At 44.4% G+C, this 19,505-nt stretch overlaps 1 protein-coding gene and 1 long non-coding RNA gene across 2 annotated transcripts; one reads left to right on the forward strand and one right to left on the reverse strand.

The window, feature by feature from the left end:
- Window positions 1–4,266: 4,266 nt before the first annotated feature.
- Window positions 4,267–7,110, reverse strand: LOC110486469 (ubiquitin carboxyl-terminal hydrolase 29-like). The gene is made up of 9 exons (XM_036939746.1): window positions 6,491–7,110; window positions 6,227–6,320; window positions 6,051–6,130; window positions 5,584–5,721; window positions 5,407–5,480; window positions 5,179–5,246; window positions 4,827–4,896; window positions 4,587–4,725; window positions 4,267–4,372 (listed from the first exon to the last, which is right to left on the reverse strand). The coding sequence occupies exons 1-9, from the start codon at window positions 6,574–6,576 to the stop codon at window positions 4,267–4,269; spliced, it is 855 nt and encodes a 284-aa protein (XP_036795641.1). The 5' UTR covers window positions 6,577–7,110.
- A 2,993-nt stretch (window positions 7,111–10,103) lies between these two features.
- LOC118938300 lies at window positions 10,104–12,516 on the forward strand. Its single transcript, XR_005035553.1, has 2 exons — window positions 10,104–10,305; window positions 10,568–12,516. It is a non-coding gene; the product is annotated as an uncharacterized LOC118938300 (long non-coding RNA).
- Window positions 12,517–19,505: the final 6,989 nt, after the last annotated feature.

A 19,505-nucleotide genomic window follows, 5' to 3' on the forward strand; every position in this document is an offset into this window, starting at 1 on the left:
AAAAAACAGAAATACTTGTACATGATTGTACAAGGTTTGGAACGGAACACACCTGTCTATTTATTTTATTTATTTTGATTTCACCTTTATTTAACCAGGTAGGCAAGTTGAGAACAATTGCGACCTGGCCAAGATAAAGCAAAGCAGGTTCGACACATACAACAACACAGAGTTACACATGGAGTAAAACAAACATACAGTCAATAATACAGTATAAACAAGTCTATATACGATGTGAGCAAATGAGGTGAGATAAGGGAGGTAAAGGCAAAAAAAGGCCATGGTGTCAAAGTAAATACATATAGCAAGTAAAACACTGGAATGGTAGATTTGCAGTGGAAGAATGTGAAAAGTAGAAATAAAAATAATGGGGTGCAAAGGAGCAAAATAAATAACATAAATACAGTAGGGGAAATAGTAGTTTGTTTGGGCTAAATTATAGGTGGGCTATGTACAGGTGCAGTAATCTGTGAGCTGCTCTGACAGTTGGTGCTTTAAAGCTAGTGAGGGAGATAAGTGTTTCCAGTTTCAGAGATTTTGTAGTTCGTTCCAATCATTGGCAGCAGAGAAACTGGAAGGAGAGGCGGCCAAGAAAAGAAATTGGTTTTGGGGGTGACCCTAGAGATATACCTGCTGGAGCGCTTGCTACAGGTGGGTGATGCTATGGTGACCAGCGAGCTGAGATAAGGGGGGACTTTACCTAGCAGGGTCTTGTAGATGACATGGAGCCAGTGGGTTTGGCGACGAGTATGAAGCGAGGGCCAGCCAACGAGAGGGTACAGGTCGCAATGGTGGGTAGTATATGGGGCTTTGGTGACAAAACGGATTGCACTGTGATAGACTGCATCCAATTTGTTGAGTAGGGTATTGGAGGCTATTTTATAAATGACATCGCCAAAGTCGAGGATGGTAGGATGGTCAGTTTTACAAGGGTATGTTTGGCAGCATGAGTGAAGAATGCTTTGTTGCGAAATAGGAAGCCAATTCTAATTTAACTTGGATTGGAGATGTTTGATGTGGGTCTGGAAGGAGAGTTTACAGTCCAACCAGACACCTAGGTATTTGTAGTTGTCCACGTATTCTAAGTCAGAACCGTCCAGAGTAGTGATGTTGGACAGGCGGGCAGGTGCAGGGCAGCGATCGGTTTGAAGAGCATGCATTTAGTTTTACTTGTATTTAAGAGCAATTGGAGGCCACGGAAGGAGAGTTGTATGGTATTGAAGCTTGCCTGGAGGGTTGTTAACACAGTGTCAAAAGAAGGGCAGAAGTATACAGAATTGGTGTCGTCTGCGTAGAGGTGGATCAGAGACTCACCAGCAGCAAGAGCGACATCATTGATGTATACAGAGAAGAGAGTCAGTCCAAAAATTTAACCCTGTGGCACGCCCCATAGAGACTGCCAGAGGTCCGGACAGCAGACCCTCCGATTTGACACACTGACTCTATCAGAGAAGTAGTTGGTGAACCAGGCAAGACAATCATTTTGAGAAACCAAGGCTGTCGAGTCTGTCGATGAGGATGGTGTTTGATTGACAGAGTCGAAAGCCTTGGCCAAGATCAACGAATACGGCTGCACAGTAATGTTTCTTATCGATGGCGGTTTAAGATATCGTTTAGGACCTTGAGCGTGGCTGAGGTGCACCCCATGACCAGCTCTGAAACCAGATTGCATAGCAGAGAAGGTATGGTGAGATTCGAAATGGTCGTAATCTGTTTGTTGACTTGGCTTTCGAAGACCTTAGAAAGGCAGGTAGGATAGATATAGGTCTTAGCAGTTTGGGTCAAGAGTGTCCCCCCCTTTTGAAGAGGGGGATGACCGCAGCTGCTTTCCAATCTTTGGGAATCTCAGACGACACGAAAGAGAGGTTGAACAGGCTAGTAATAGGGTGGCAACAATTTCGGCAGATTATTTTAGAAAGAAGGGGTCCAGATTGTCTAGCCCGGCTGATGTGTAGGGGTCCAGATTTTGCAGCTCTTTTAGAACATCAGCTGACTGGATTTGGGAGAAGGAGAAATGGGAAGGCTTGGGCGAGTTGCTTGTGGGGGGGGTGCAGTAATGTTGACCGGGTAGGAGTATCCAGGTGGAAAGCATGGCCAGCCGTAGAAAATGCTTATTGAAATTCTCAATTATAGTGGATTTATCAGTGGTGACAGTATTTCCTATCTTCAGTGCAGTGGGCAGCTGGAGGAGGTGTTCTTATTCTCCATGGACTTTACAGTGTCCCAGAACTTTTTGAGTTAGTGTTGCAGGAAGCAAATTTCTGCTTGAAAAAGCTAGCCTTGGCTTTTCTAACTGCCTGTGTATACTGGTTTCTAGCTTCCCTGAACAGCTGCATATCACGGGGGGCTGTTCGATGCTAATGAAGAATGCCATAGGATGTTTTTGTGTTGGTTAAGGGCAGTCAGGTCTGGGGAGAACCAAGGCTATATATCTGTTTCTGGTTCTAAATGTATTGAATGGGGCATGCTTATTTAAGATGGGTAGGAAGGCATTTAAAAAAATAACCAGCATCCTCTACTGAGGGATGAGATCAATATCCTTCCAGGATAACCCGGCCAGGTCGATTAGAAAGGCCTGTATAAGAAAGGTCTATATAAGGGTCCCAGTTCACAGTGCATGTCAGAACAAAAACCAAACCACGAGGTCGAAGGAATTGTCCTCCATCATTCCTAAATGGAAGAAGTTTGGAACCCCAAAGACTCCTAGAGCTGGCCGCCCTGGCCAAACTGAGCTATCAGGAACCTGATGATTGAACTCTTTGCCTTGAATGCATTCGCCATGTCTGGAGGAAACCTGGCACCATTTCTACGGTGAAGCATGGTGGTGGCAGCATCATGCTGTGGGGATGTTTTTCAGCAGCAGGGACTGGTAAGACTAGTCAGAATCGAGGGAAAGATGAACGGCACACAGTACAGAGCGTTCAGGATCTCAGACTGGGGCGAAGGTTCACCTTCCAACAGGACAACGACCCTTAGCACACAGCCAGACAACGCAGGGTGGCTTGGGGACAAGTCTCTGAATGTCCTTGAGTGCCCAGCCAGAGCCCGGACTTGACCTGATTGAACATCTCTGGAGACCTGAAAATAGCTGTGCAGCGATGCTCCCCATCCAACCCGACAGAGCTTGAGAGGATCTGCAGAGAAGAATGAGAGAAACTCCCCAAATACAGATGTGCTAAGCTTATAGCGTCATACCCAAGAAAACTTGAGGCTGTAATCGCTGCCAAAGATGCTTCAACAAAGTACTGAATAAAGGGTCTGAATTCTTATGTAAATGTGATAGTTTAGCTTTATTTTTCTTGATAAATTTTGCAAAAAAAAAATCTAAAAACCTGTTTTTGCTGTCATTCTGGGGTAGATGATGAGAAGAAGAAGAAATAAATTAATCAATTTTAGAATAAGGCTGTAACTTAACTAAATGAGGAAAAAGTCAAGGGATCTGAATAGTTTCTGAATGCACTGTAGGTACATTTATTCACTACCATGTACAGTAAAAGAACATTAATTGCACTCGGTCGGTGAGATGTTTTATATTTATATAATTGTAAACATACAGTAGATGGCCTAGAGTGGGTACATGCTTTGTGGTGTAGGCTGTTTATTCTGGTGGTCCCAGGCAGCCTGGTGGTCTAGGGCAGCCTGGTGGTCTAGGGCAGCCTGGTGGTCTAGGGCAGCCTGGTGGTCTAGGGCAGCCTGATGTCCAGGTGGTCTAGGGCAGCCTGATGTCCAGGTGGTCTAGGGCAGCCTGATGTCCAGGTGGTGTAGGGCAGCCTGGTGTTCTGGTGGTCTAGGGCAGCTTGGTGTCTAGGTGGTTTAGGGCAGCGTGATGTCCTAATGGTCTAGGATAGTCTGATGGTGGTCTAGGGCAGCTTGATGGTGGTGAAAGATAGTCTGATGGTGGTGTAGGGCAGCTTGAAGGTGGTGTAGGGCAGCTTGATGGTGGTGTAGGGCAGCTTGATGGTGGTGTAGGGAGAATTGATGGTGGTCTAGGGCAGCTTGATGGTAGTCTAAGGCAGTTGATGGTGATCTAGGGCAGCTTGATGGTGGTGTAGGGCAGTTTGATGGTGGTGTAGGGCAGCTTGATGGTGGTGTAGGGCAGCTTGATGGTGGTGTAGGACAGTCTGATGGTGGTCTAGGGCAGCTTGATGGTGGTGATGGGCAGCCTGATGGTGGTCTAGGGCAGCTTTATGGTGGTCTAAGGCAGTTGAGGGTGGTGTAGGGCAACCTAATTCGATTAACCTGATGTTTCTTGGTGGGTGGTAGGTGCTACTCCAGGTGTTCCCTGAGCGCTGTGCCTCTCCCTGAGTTTAATGATGGGTTCTCCTGGTCCTTCTCCTGGTAGTGATGGGCCTGGTCTCCTTCACCTGCTCCACTTCAATGAGAAATGACAGGGAGATCTTACATGTACATACAATGTCTGAAAAATAGGGATTACAGGGATTACAGGTTAAAGGGATAACTCTTAATGTGTGGTCAATGAATCATCTTTCTAGCGTTGGTAAAAACTTTTTTTTTTCTTGATGACTGATTGTCGTCATTGACTCCATTTGTGACATTCTTCTCAAATTTGTGGCCTAGAGCCTTACCTGCAGACATAGAACAGGATGTAGGCAGTCTGTGCAATCGCCTTCAGCACAGTGGCCTCATCTGTCCTCAAGACATGTGCGTCATCCAGGCAGAGCCACCCACTGCCACGGCTGTCCAAAACATCACTGATGTAGTGGCCTAGGGAACAAGGGAAACAAAATAGAGTGTACATTTAGCTTTCATAATTGTGTGTGCGTGCCTGCATACCTTCGTGCCTGCATACCTGCATGCCTGCATACCTGTATACATGTTGTCTCCCAGATGTGAGATCACACTTGACAATTTGTAGATATTGTCTGGCTGTTGTCTCTGTAAGGAAACACATTTAATAATAGGATTGTTATTTTGTCTACAGGATAGGGGTGCCTTCTATAACTGCCTTATCTTGATCCGCCCACTATCTCAACTATCTCAACTGGATCTAATTATCTGTTATCTGTTCTATTTCTCTCTCTCTCTCTCTCTCTCTCTCTCTCTCTCTCTCTCTCTCTCTCTTTCTCTCTTTCTCTCTCTCTCTCTCTCACTCTCTCTCTCTCTCTCTCTCTCTCTCTCTCTCTCTCTCTCTCTCTCTCTCTCTCTCTCTCTCCTCACCACAGCGGCTGCCTGCTGCTTTTCCTCACTGTCAGCTGGTTTCTCTAGCTGGTCAGAGGAATTTGAAGCTGGTGGGGGTATATCAAATATAGTGTAAATACAAACCAGAAAGTGAATTGGAAACCTATCAACATATATACTCTTAACTTCAGCTTCCGACTTGCTTTCCTCAACAGTCCTGTTTCATGAGAGGGTATTATGCATGATGTCTGTAACACAATGTCCTACCTGGTCTATCAAGGGTGCCTTTCGGGGAGTTTGCAGGTTTGTTGTCCATGTTGTTTTTCCCCAGGGAGCTTGCCCTGTGTAAATTGATGGCATTGAAAATAAATATCTAGTGTGTGAAAATCATGGTGTGTGTTGGCTACTCAATGTGCAATGTCCCAAAACAGAGTGTAAACCAACCTGGCTCCATACTGGACATGGGCTGTCTTCCCACATACGGCTGGGAGGGTTATTTCTGCAGGGATGGACATGGGATCATCCACCTTCTTTGGCTCCCAGTCGCCTGCAGTAAATCGCTTGATATGAAGCATTAGGACCCTGCTCAGAGACAGACAGGCAGGCAGGCATTCACAAAGACAGACAGACAGACAGACACAGACAGACACAGACAGACACAGACAGACAGACAGACAGACAGACAGACAGACAGACAGACAGACAGACAGACAGACAGACAGACAGACAGACAGACAGACAGACAGACAGACAGACAGACAGACAGACAGACAGACAATTACATACACAGACGACCAGGTAGGCATTCACACAGACAAAGGAATCAGTCTTGTACTCAATTCAATAACCCAGTTTGGTGAGTTAGATCAGGACTGTCAATTGTAATCTGAGATGATGATGGGGGGACTCACCGGGGCAGCGTGAGGAAGTGCATAGTCACAGATGCCATGCTGCCTGAGCACACCCTGCATGCACACTCTAACGCAGATGGCTAGGTGACAAAGGATAGCAATACAATTATGAACATTATGACATTAATGATAGTGTTCCTTGACATACTAACTATTGGTTTAAGCTAAGTGCTGACCTTAAAGTAGAGGTCCAGGCTGTGTGGCAGGTAATGGCTCAGGCTCAGGGACAAGTGATTGTAATCCTCCTGACCATACACTATAACTCCACAGCTTCAGAAGTACGGAGAGAAATGCATCAGCTATCCAACACAAACCTTTTGATCCTCTACACACTATCTTAATGCTTTACCTCTGTATCCTGCATGTTATGCTGACATTAAACCTCCTCACAAATGTGATGACGACATCAAGGTACACCGTATACAAATGACAGCTGTTACCTGGTGCAGGTACGGGAAGTCTTCAGCTTGAATTCTAACTGCTTCACGGGGCAGGTGTATGGCTCTGGTGAGCCCTTTAATGCCATACCCTCCTCCTTCAGCTGAAAGAGGAGGAGCAACACACATTCATGGGCATCCTAAGAGAAGAATGGGAAAGAAGCAGAAAATACATCAACAACTACAACTGAAACAGAGCTGGGGAAAAACACTGTCACGTGTCCCAGGTTTATTGTTAAGTGAGTCTTTTAGCAAATAATATCTTACCTGTTCATTGTCGTCCTCATAGTCCTCATTGACAACGGAAAGACAGCGCTTGACTGTTTGTAGGATTTTCTTATTTTCCTTGTTCTTAGCATTAACAGTGCCTCCAGAAAGCCTGGCCTGATGTAACTCGGCAAAGCAGCTGTGGAGGGAGACAAAGAGCATGCATTCAGGTTTCACTCTCTCACCTTGGCCACAGATTAGCTCTGTGCTTCTACTTTAGCCTCTGATCAAATATGATTCAACTGATTCCTGACTGTGACAGGAAATCATCTCTGGTGTTAATCAGAAGCTGAGTTGGGTGTGGTTTTATCTTAAAAATCATATGAGACACTAAGAGTGTACGAAGGACAATATATATCCATCCATACATAGATAGATAGATAGATAGATAGATAGATAGATAGATAGATAGATAGATAGATACATACATACATACATACAGAGAGATAGATAGATAGATAGATGGATACATACAAACATACATACATACAAACATACATACATACATACATACATACATACATACATACATACATACATACATACATACATACATACATACATACATACATACATACATACATAATTACATGCTATCAAATACATCAAACATATGGTTTCCATGTGTTTGATGCCATTCCATTTGCTCCATTTCAGACATCATTACGAGCCGTCCTCCCCTCAGCAGCTTCCACTGACACATACATTGAGGCGGAACTTGTGTACTGTAACTATAAGCGTCTAGGTGGGTGGGTCAGTGTGTGTACAGGTGGGACAGGAGAGTGAGAGCGAGGCTGTATACCATAGCAGTTTAGAGGAGGGGGAGGAACTCCAGATATTCTGCTGTCTCAGGATGTCTCTGCAAAATGCTGGCAGCCCCAGCAGGCACTGCAGAGCAGAGTTCATGAAGCAGGTGTTGCCAATATTAGGCAACCTGTGGGAAAGAAGCCATCAGTTACACACTAATATCTGAACTGTGGACCAAAGGTAAACTAATGAATGGATTTGTAATGGATTTGTATTTAAAACAAAAAGCAGAGCTCAGAGATAAGAGTAGGTGTATGTGTGTGTGTGTAGATGTGTGTGTGTTTACCCGAGGAGCTTGGTGTTGTCTTCGCCCTCGCCTGTGCAGCTCTGCTCCCCCAGCTGGGTGCTACTCTTGCTGAACAGGTTGGGAAGGCGAGCCATGGCTTCCCGAGACCTGACCAATGGCCTGGAGGAAGAGAGACAGGGTAGAGGCCTCAGTAGCAGTAGCTCAACACCAATCGGTCTGTTTGAACACTGTTTTAATGTACAGGCATACAGATATTCCTTACCATGTCATGGTGTGAGTGACCACTCTTATGTAGAGTTGAGTGAGATGAAGGTGGCTATTGTATACAGTACTTACCTCTCCAAGGAGACAGAGGAAGCCTTCAGGTCAATGGAGGCCTCTGCAGAGAGAGACCGAGAGACGGAGAGCGGTAAGAGAGAAGCTTTGTCAAAGATGAATTGAGACAAATAGCACCAAAAAATGGCACCCGTTTACAGACCTGCGATGCCAGCAAATAGGGGTACCATTCTCTTTGTCTGTGGAACAACTGCTCCCACCTCTTTGACCTCAGAGCTCATAAGATCTCTGTAAAGACACACAGACATATGCATTAGGTTAGCTATATTATATTGGCTTTTTCATTTCAATGTAATGGTGTTGGTTGGCATGAAATGTGATATCAGGCTGCAGTACCTGGCAGTCTCACTGTCTTTGTTGGTCTCTCCATGCTGGTCCAGGGGGTTTGGAGAGGAGGACTGGGGGGCAGGGGAGGAGACGTGGGTTGTGGAGGAAGGGCAGGCAGGACTGGGGGGAGTTCCAGAGGAGGATAACTGAGTTGAGACTGCCAGGGAAACAGAAGAAGCACTAAAGGTCTGTGATCCTTCCACTGAAGAAGAAGAAGAAGAAGAGAGAGATGACATGTTTAGAGAGGAGAGGGAAGAGAGGCCGAAGATCTTGGAGAGAGTTGGAGGGGATCTGGCAGGGGATCCAGGGGGTGAGGGGGATGGAGTGCCGATTGGTGTTCGGCCAGACAAGGGGTCGAGGGGCGTCAGAGATGTTGTAGACGGTTTCAAATGGAAAGAAGAGACAAAGGAAGAATCAAGTTGGTGGTGATCCTTTACGTTCTTCTTCTCCCGGTTTTTCCAAACTGACGCAGTTACCATGCTGGCATCCAATGACGTCAGTTTGGGTGGGATTGGGAACGGCGATGGACAGCGGCTCCCAATCCCGAGGCGAACTCTGCACTTCTTTTTCTGTTTGGAGAAACATTATATATGTTATATTTGAACTAGCAGCAAATGTAACACCCAAACCACATGATCTGACCATAAAATAAAGAACTTGTCGCCCAATCATATTGAATTCTGTATCATAGGCTAACAAATAGCAAAAATACATGTTTATAAAAATAAAACCATTGTAACCATACAGTTATACCCTCTGTCCCAAATCCTGCTATTTGGCACACATAAATAGACAATGAAACAACTAGTAATAGCTGAAAAGAATAGAATATACTCTAAATTGTAACAGAGTTAGACAAATTCTAGCCCAGAATTGACACATACCTTTTTACAGCAACACAAACATCCCATTTCAGTGTATTTGTAGACTGTGCCTTAGTTTGCAGAACATCAAAATATGTTGCCTATTTCACATTGTGATGTCATAAACCAAATTATGATGCGCCTGTCTACGCGTTACCAGCGTAAATAGCCAACAAATCACACACACCAAAATGTTGAAAAATAATTTACTAAATGAATTTAGCATGTATTCAGAGTTATTCCTATTTCATAAAATATACAAAATAACTAGGTTCTTGCCAATACACCTGTTTTCTATTGAGAAAACATTGGGTTATCTTTCTCCCACGCTCCCTGGGCCACTGACGCGTGATTGTATGGGATATGGGAAGAGGCTAGGACATTCGAAGTAACATTACTGTCTAGCAGAATCAAAACAACTTTTATTGGCCAAATGGCCTACATTCACACATTCACAGAATTTGACTCGATGAATTGGTGCTGCCATTAATAGACAAACGTAAAGACACATTTACAGCCTATACAATATACAGTAAACATAAAACATATTTATTAACTTCTATCTTCTTAAGATACTTTAGAGTAACATTTTATTATTGTCACGTTCTGACCTTAGTTCCTTTGTTTTGTCTTTTGTTTTAGTATGGTCAGGGCGTGAGTTGGGTGGGTTGTCTATGTTAGTTTTTCTATGATTTTCTATTTCTGTATTTGGCCTGATATTGTTCTCAATCAGAGGCAGCTGTCAATTGTTGTCCCTGATTGAGAACCATATTTAGGTAGCCTGTTTTCCTTTGTGTTTTGTGGGTGGTTATTTTCAGTCTAATATCCAACCTTTCTGACCGACAAGCTGTCTTCATCAGCGTATACTGTTAGGAGCACCTTAACACAGATGGATCTATTAATCTCTGACCGTACCTCATTGAAAAGGTGCCACTCTGCCTAGTGACTGTAAACTAAACAAAAATACTAACGTTAGTACATTTGTTGTATATTTGCTGTTCTGTAAACCCAGTTGGTCACTACCACACCAGTCACAACTGTCAACAGATCATGACATAAATGCAAGCATAATTTGTTCTCGCAGAGTAGATTGTAGATCCTACTACCACCAGGGAACAATCCATTATTCAGCCCTACCATAAAAAGTACCCTTATCTCTCTCTCACTTTCCCCTCTCTCCTTCATTCCCTGTTTTCCTCTCTCCACCTCTCTCTTCCCCCTCTCCTCCCCCAGGTGGACACCCTGACCCTGGAGCTTGTGGCAGAGCGCAGCATGGCCCAGAAGAGTGAGAATGCGCGCCAGCAGCTGGAGAGGCAGAACAAGGACTTGCGAGCCAAGCTGGGCGAGCTGGAGGGTTCCGGGAGCCCCCCCCCCACACACACACAAACAGTTGTGTATATTGGCCAAATTGATGGTCCTCGTTACTAATACCTCTCCTGGCCCCCTCTGTCCCCTGCAGGCGTGGAGGCCCCATCAGTTTCTCCTCCAGCCGCTCGGGCAGGCGTCAGCTGCAGGTGGAGGGGACATCGCTCGACCTCCTATCCGACGATGAGGTGGAAAACAAGACCACGGACGCCAATGCCAACGAGACGCCAGCAGCTCCCCAACCAGAGTAGACGCGCTCCCTACAGCCCAAAAGCAGCATGGCCTCCGCCCCCACAAACCTTACCCCTGTCCTCCTAACCCCAGACACCAGCAGTGGACCCCACTACTCTGCCTTACCCCTCTATGGCAAGCTGCAGGGCCAAGCAAATCCATCACCTCCTCCATATGAATATACCGCACATCAAGCCTTGGATTCGTTTTTAATATCAATTGCAGATAAAAGTGCATTTAAATTGCATAGGCGTCTGAGTGTGCATAGGCACTCGAAAACAAATAGCAGGAGTTTACCATAATTATGTAAAGCTACTTCCCTGGAACAGCCATTAGAATCAAACAGCACTCTAGCTAGAATTAACCACTGTCATTTCAGCTGGTTTACTGGCACACAGGTGGACGACTGCACACAAGTCGGTAAAAACATGTGTCTTTCATGATTGTACAGTATTGGACCAGGATATGTAAAACAAAGCACAGCATAAGCGAGGGAATTATTTTTAAATGGTAGCCTAAATGACGATCACACCAAATTTTTTTCATCAAAACCACCACTGTCATAGAGATACTGCAATCCACTTAGTTTAGTATAAAAATAACTATGTGAATAACTCTTTGGTAGCAGGTTTGTAGTGAGTTAGATTGTACCATGCCATGTTGCCTCAGCATTCCCCCTATATATATGACCAGCAAAAGACCCTGTTAACTTTACCAATATAACCTTGTCCAATAACCCACCATTTTATATTTGACATATCAATCTACTTTAAGTGGTGTACGATAATGTGTGGAATTAGGTTTGTCAGACTTGGAGCAAAGGCCCTTTTTTTTAGAAAGACAGCCCAAATGTGTGCTTGACATACTATAATATTGCTATGTATAATTCTGGCTATTCAGTTATGTTTTCTGTACCATGTACAAAATACTTAACTCAAAAAGGTCTCTTTGACATCTCGTGTCACCTTAATTTCAATGCATTTCAAATGGCTGAATAAAATTAGCATGATTTACAGAAGGGTAATTCATCTTTTATTGAAGTTTTATTGAGTGTTAGAGCGTTGGTTTTAATTCAGTGGTTCAGGGTAGAGCAATCAATCAATTTGAATATGCACACTTGTTGATGCCTTGATTATTAAATGTTAAACATAAATGACCATTTTGTAAATGACTAATTACATATTTGAGGCCTTTATTATTATTTTAAGCCAGAACAAATTGGGGGAAAAAAGGTTTATCTGTTTCTTTTGAAAGACACTTCTCAATAAAGACATGAAGGGGAAAAAAGTGTATAGTGTTTGAACCAGTTTCATAGCTTTAGTGTCATATTATACCATAAGCACCTCTCCCATCGTGTTGGTGTGAACCAGTGTTATAACAGAATGATTTATGGAGCCTTCTGTCTGCCAGGCAGAAAGTAGAATTTCATTGGGTTCAAAGCTTTAACATCCTGAAGGTTGTTATTATTAGTAGACTGGCTGTTGACGACCAGGTATTCATTATCTCCTTTTATTTCTTGTATTTCTAGACTTTTTTTGTTGTTGTTGTAAAAGACCAATAAACATATCCATTATAGAAAAAAAAAATGTTTCTTCTATATTTCTTGTACAACACATTGATGTCCTCTTAGTCAATCCCACAGTAGTTGTGGGTCAAGACTGTCTCCAAACTGATATGTGATGTATGGTCTATGTTACATTGCCATTCATTGTTCCATTACTTCATTGTATTTGTGGTTACATTAAAACCCTGAGGGTGGAAGTGGAAGAATGTGAAAAGTAGAAATAAAAATAATGGGGTGCAAAGGAGCAAAATAAATAACATAAATACAGTAGGGAAAGAGGTAGTTGTTTGGGCTAAATTATAGGTGGGCTATGTACAGGTGCAGTAATCTGTGAGCTGCTCTGACAGTTGGTGCTTAAAGCTAGTGAGGGAGATAAGTGTTTCCAGTTTCAGAGATTTTTGTAGTTCGTTCCAATCATTGGCAGCAGAGAACTGGAAGGAGAGGCGGCCAAAGAAAGAATTGGTTTTGGGGGTGACCCTAGAGATATACCTGCTGGAGCGCTTGCTACAGGTGGGTGATGCTATGGTGACCAGCGAGCTGAGATAAGGGGGGACTTTACCTAGCAGGGTCTTGTAGATGACATGGAGCCAGTGGGTTTGGCGACGAGTATGAAGCGAGGGCCAGCCAACGAGAGGGTACAGGTCGCAATGGTGGGTAGTATATGGGGCTTTGGTGACAAAACGGATTGCACTGTGAAATACTGCATCCAATTTGTTGAGTAGGGTATTGGAGGCTATTTTGTAAATGACATCGCCGAAGTCGAGGATGGTAGGATGGTCAGTTTTACAAGGGTATGTTTGGCAGCATGAGTGAAGAATGCTTTGTTGCGAAATAGGAAGCCAATTCTAGATTTAACTTTGGATTGGAGATGTTTGATGTGGGTCTGGAAGGAGAGTTTACAGTCCAACCAGACACCTAGGTATTTGTAGTTGTCCACGTATTCTAAGTCAGAACCGTCCAGAGTAGTGATGTTGGACAGGCGGGCAGGTGCAGGCAGCGATCGGTTGAAGAGCATGCATTTAGTTTTACTTGTATTTAAGAGCAATTGGAGGCCACGGAAGGAGAGTTGTATGGTATTGAAGTCTGCCTGGAGGGTTGTTAACACAGTGTCCAAAGAAGGGCCAGAAGTATACAGAATGGTGTCGTCTGCGTAGAGGTGGATCAGAGACTCACCAGCAGCAAGAGCGACATCATTGATGTATACAGAGAAGAGAGTCGGTCCAAGAATTTAACCCTGTGGCACCCCCATAGAGACTGCCAGAGGTCCGGACAGCAGACCCTCCGATTTGACACATTGAACTTTATCAGAGAAGTAGTTGGTGAACCATGCAAGACAATCATTTGAGAAACCAAGGCTGTCGAGTCTGCCGATGAGGGTGTGGTGATTGACAGAGTCGAAAGCCTTGGCCAGATCAATGAATACGGCTGCACAGTAATGTTTCTTATCGATGGAGGTTAAGATATCGTTTAGGACCTTGAGCGTGGCTGAGGTGCACCCATGACCAGCTCTGAAACCAGATTGCATAGCAGAGAAGGTATGGTGAGATTCGAAATGGTCGGTAATCTGTTTGTTGACATGGCTTTCGAAGACCTTAGAAAGGCAGGGTAGGATAGATATAGGTCTGTAGCAGTTTGGGTCAAGAGTGTCCCCCCCTTTGAAGAGGGGGATGACCGCAGATGCTTTCCAATCTTTGGGAATCTCAGACGACACGAAAGAGAGGTTGAACAGGCTAGTAATAGGGGTGGCAACAATTTCGGCAGATAATTTTAGAAAGAAGGGGTCCAGATTGTCTAGCCCGGCTGATGTGTAGGGGTCCAGATTTTGCAGCTCTTTTAGAACATCAGCTGACTGGATTTGGGAGAAGGAGAAATGGGGAAGGCTTGGGCGAGTTGCTGTGGGGGGTGCAGTGCTGTTGAGCCAGGTGGAAAGTAACCAGGTGGAAAGCATGGCCAGCCGTAGAAAAATGCTTATTGAAATTCTCAATTATAGTGGATTTATCAGTGGTGACAGTATTTCCTATCTTCAGTGCAGTGGGCAGGTGGGAGGAGGTGTTCTTATTCTCCATGGACTTTACAGTGTCCCAGAACTTTTTGAGTTAGTGTTGCAGGAAGCAAATTTCTGCTTGAAAAAGCTAGCCTTGGCTTTTCTAACTGCCTGTGTATACTGGTTTCTAGCTTCCCTGAACAGCTGCATATCACGGGGGCTGTTCGATGCTAATGCAGAATGCCATAGGATGTTTTTGTGTTAGTTAAGGGCAGTCAGGTCTTGGGAGAACCAAGGGCTATATCTGTTCCTGGTTCTAATGCTTATTTAAGATGGGTAGGAAGGCATTTAAAAAAAATAACCAGGCATCCTCTACTGATGGGATGAGATCAATATCCTTCCAGGATACCCCGGCCAGGTCGATTAGAAAGGCCTGTATAAGAAAGGTCTATATATGGTCCCAGTTCACAGTGCATGTCAGAACAAAAACCAAACCATGAGGTCGAAGGAATTGTCCTCCATCATTCCTAAATGGAAGAAGTTTGGAACCCCAAAGACTCCTAGAGCTGGCCGCCTGGCCAAACTGAGCTATCAGGAACCTGATGATTGAACTCTTTGGCCTGAATGCCATTCGCCATGTCTGGAGGAAACCTGGCACCATTTCTACGGTGAAGCATGGTGATGGCAGCATCATGCTGTGGGGATGTTTTTCAGCAGCAGGGACTGGTAGACTAGTCAGAATCGAGGGAAAGATGAACGGCACAAAGTACAGAGAGATGCTTGATGAAAACCAGCTCCAGAGCGTTCAGGATCTCAGACTGGGGCGAAGGTTCACCTTCCAACAGGACAACGACCCTTAGCACACAGCCAAGACAACGCAGGGGTGGCTTGGGGACAAGTCTCTGAATGTCCTTGAGTGGCCCAGCCAGAGCCCGGACTTGAACCTGATTGAACATCTCTGGAGACCTGAAAATAGCTGTGCAGCGATGCTCCCCATCCAACCCGACAGAGCTTGAGAGGATCTGCAGAGAAGAATGAGAGAAACTCCCCAAATACAGATGTGCTAAGCTTATAGCGTCATACCCAAGAAAACTTGAGGCTGTAATCGCTGCCAAAGATGCTTCAACAAAGTACTGAGTAAAGGGTCTGAATTCTTATGTAAATGTGATAGTTTAGCTTTATGTTTTCTTGATAAACCTGTTTTTGCTGTCATTCTGGGGTAGATTGATGAGAAGAAGAAAAAATAAATTAATCCATTTTAGAATAAGGCTGGGGGGGATCACGTGACCCTTGAACGAGATGGCCGCATGAACTAAGAGCTCTCCACAAGTAGTTTCCAATTCCTAATCTTACCTCCACTCCAAGTTCACACTCATTTAGCTTTAGTAAGAAAAAGTCATGGCGGCTACAAAAGGCGACACTACAGGTGACATTTTTACCCGGACTCGAGTATTAGCGACGGAAAAAGCCTCCAAGAAGAAGCTAACTTCAGAAAAAACTAGCGCCATTAGCCAGGAGCAAGAGAACCCGCGCCCCCACAAGGCACAACAAATGCCAACCTCGCACTCTGTCGAAGACATCCTTTCTGAGTTGAGATCCCAACGTACAGAACTAAACACCAAATTAGATGCCATTAACTCTCAGCTCAGTGCGATAGGGGGCAAGGTGACAATCCTTGAAAACGCTTTGCCTGACATCAACAACAAGATAACCATAAACGCGGGGTGCCTGGACGAGGCAGAGGGGCGAATCCTATCCATGGAAAACTTATTGACAGGTGCCATGGAAACAATAGCATATGCTAAAAAGAAAATCGAGCATCTGGAAGAGAAAACAGAGGACCTTGAAAACAGGGGGCGAAGGAATAATTGTGTTCTATTCAATCTGGGCGAAAAAGAAGAGGGAAACATGCCACTGATCCGCTACCTGCAAGACAAACCTCCCGAGTGACTCCACCTGCCCACCGACAGGCCCATAGAACTCGAGAGAGCTCACCGAGCACTGAGGCCCCCACCAGCAGCCAGACAACCACCGCGCCCAATCACCATACGTTTCCTGAGATTCACCGACAAGGAACGAGTCCTACAGGCGGCGAAAAACAACACCATCACAGTGGGAAACACCAAACTCGCTTTACACCAGGACCTGTCAGCTGGAATACGCCGAAAGCGCCGAGAATTTGACGAAGTGAAGAAATACTCCATTGACCAAGGCATCTTCAGGGGATTCAAATACCCAAACGAGCTCAGGATTCTTCACCAAGGAGCCTTGCGACACTTCAAAACTCCCGAAGAGGCAAAACGTTTTTTGAAAGACAATCCTGGCCAATGAGAAACAGACCAATGACTAAATGCGATTAATGCCATTACTAAAGGAGGTAAGACGACATATAGCCGATATCCAGAGATCCACCCCCTAAATGTCATTATAGCCGTCCAATTTATATGTATTGTCCTTTAACTGAGAGGGATGGGCTATATAGCCTAACCTAGGCCTACTAATGTTTCAGCCTACTTTTATTTCCCTGTTTTTTTTTGTTGTTGCTATTATTACTTGGGGTTCCCTATGTCCCTTGGGGGAGGTATATGTAGGCTGGGCTATTGATTTTATTTTTCTCCCATCTTTTACTGTGGTCTGGACGAGGGCAACTGTGTTATTTACTCAATGCGGGGTGGAGAGGATGAGGCATTTCTTTGGTGGGGAGAGGGAGACGTTGTGCGTTGCTAACTGTTCCCGGTTTTTGTTTTATTCGGAACACAGAATTGAGACTGAGAGGGGGGGGGGGGGGGGGGGGGGTGGGTAATAGATCCAACACGATGTGTCGAGTTGTTTGGGAACTCGGCTGGGGTGTTCAGAGATTATTATTTTATGTACACCATTTATTTTCCTTTTATGTGAACGCAGCTGTAATTACTATCCACTTTTACCCAGCGATGACTTGCACTAAAGTTGAATTACTGCTCGATGACGATGACTAGTACCTTAAATCTATTGACATGGAACTGCCATGGTCTAGGGCATGCAATAAAACGAAAAAAGATACTATGTGCTCTAAAAAAGGAAAAAGCATACATTGCGCTATTACAAGAGACACACCTCTGTGATGCTGAACATGCCAAACTCTGCAGAGCTTGGGTGGGACAGGTGTATTTCTCATCTTTCAAATCAAACAGTAGAGGCACAGCCATACTTATCCATAAAAATGTTCCATTCATAATTGACAAAAACATATCTGATCCGGAGGGGAGATTTATTTTGATAACTGGGTCACTATATGGTCAACCAATTACTATATTAAACTTATACGCCCCTAACACAGATACTCCTGCCTTCATGTCAAAAATCATAACCCTGTTCAATGAGCATTGTGTCTCCTTTGGCGTGGTGGCCGGAGATTTTAAATGTACCCTTAACCCAACCCTAGACAAATCATCTCAAGTCCCCACCACAAATCCTAGATCTGCAAAGATGTTGAACTCTCTTACTAAAGAGATGGGACTGATAGATATCTGGAGAGAGAATAATAGCTCATCTATGGACTATACATACTACTCTAATGTCCATAACACCTACTCCCGTATAGATTACATTTTTATCCCAAAGAGTTTCATAAATTCAGCCACATGTACAATCGGACCCATAGCACTTTCAGATCACGCCTTTGTCCACCTCCGCTTTGACCTCTGCAAAAACATCCCGAGGTCAAAGAGCTGGAAATTCAACACCTCCATGCTATCAAATGACGAGTTCCATACATTGGTAACTACATGGATAGACAACTACACACAAGACAATAAAGATTCTCCTGTTTCTCCGGCCACAATGTGGGACGCTGCTAAAGCCACACTAAGAGGTCATCTAATTGCATATGCTTCCTCTAAGAAAAAAGCAATGGAAGCACACAGGCTAGATCTTGAGAGGGAGCTGGAATGCTGTGAAAAAATACATAAACAATCCCTAGACAGCACCTCCTGGAGTCATCTTAAAGCAGCCAAAGCCAAACTGAATTTGGACTACACTCGGGAGATAAAAAAAAAAAGTTTTCTTTACTAAACAGAAATACCATGAGTATAGCAATAGGCCCAGTAGATTGCTTGCTTACCAATTAAAAAAGGAGCAGTCAGAGCGTACAATCATGGCTATCCAAACAGCAGAGGACGAGGTCACATATGACCCCAAAAAAGATCAACTTTTAACTTTTAACTTTTAACTTTTCATGATTTTTACTGCAAACTATATACCTCTGAGAGAAAACACACGGAGGCAGAACTCCACTCCTTCCTAGAGGGAATCTCGCTACCTAAACTATCCGAGACCGACCAGGAAGATCTCAACTCCCCCTTCACTCCTGAGGAGATCCTGGAGGCAATTACCTCCATGCCACCTAATAAGTCCCCAGGCCCAGATGGATTCCCCAGAGAGTTCTACAAAGCTTTTTGGCCCCAGCTCAGCCCTATCTTCATGCCAATGCTGGAGGATTTTTGCAAAAACTGAGTTCTCCCAGACTCAATGCACACAGCTCGCATTACAGTGTTGCTAAAAAAGGACAAGGACCCCCTATCCTGCTCGTCCTTCCGGCCCATAAGCTTGTTGGATTTCGACTATAAAATAATTACCAAATTGCTCGCCAAAAGACTAAACACTCTTCTTCCCAAAATAATAAAAGCGGACCAAACTGGATTTATTAGAGACAGATACTCTTCTGATAACATTCGCCGTCTTTTTGATATTATTGATCAAGTAAACGCACAAAAGACCCCTGTCCTGCTGGCTTCACTGGATGCTGAGAAGGCGTTTGACAGGATGGATTGGAGCTTTCTGTTTTCAGTCTTAGAAAAGTTCAATATGGGCCCAAATTTTATTAAATGGATCAAATCACTATACTCTCATCCAAATGCCATGGTGACTACTAATGGACAGAACTCTGACAGATTCCCTCTGGAACGGGGCACAAGACAAGGGTGCTCGCTGTCCCCGCTGCTCTACTTGTTGGGGGCGGAGCCTCTGGCAGAGCTGATAAGGAGCAA

The sequence above is a fragment of the Oncorhynchus mykiss genome, chromosome 13 (genome assembly GCF_013265735.2).
Source record: "Oncorhynchus mykiss isolate Arlee chromosome 13, USDA_OmykA_1.1, whole genome shotgun sequence".
Lineage (NCBI taxonomy): Eukaryota > Metazoa > Chordata > Actinopteri > Salmoniformes > Salmonidae > Oncorhynchus > Oncorhynchus mykiss.

Bases quoted from the DNA above. Each gene is read 5' to 3' on its own strand.
- LOC110486469 (XM_036939746.1), bottom strand. From the start codon at position 6,576: ATGGCATTAAAGGGCTCACCAGAGCCATACACCTGCCCCGTGAAGCAG. The intron at 6,321-6,490 runs GTAACAGCTGTC...GTACTTCTGAAG, and splicing joins ACTTCCCGTACCTGCACCAG to CTGTGGAGTTATAGTGTATG. The intron at 5,722-6,050 runs GTGAGTCCCCCC...GTCTCTGAGCAG, and splicing joins CACTTCCTCACGCTGCCCCG to GGTCCTAATGCTTCATATCA.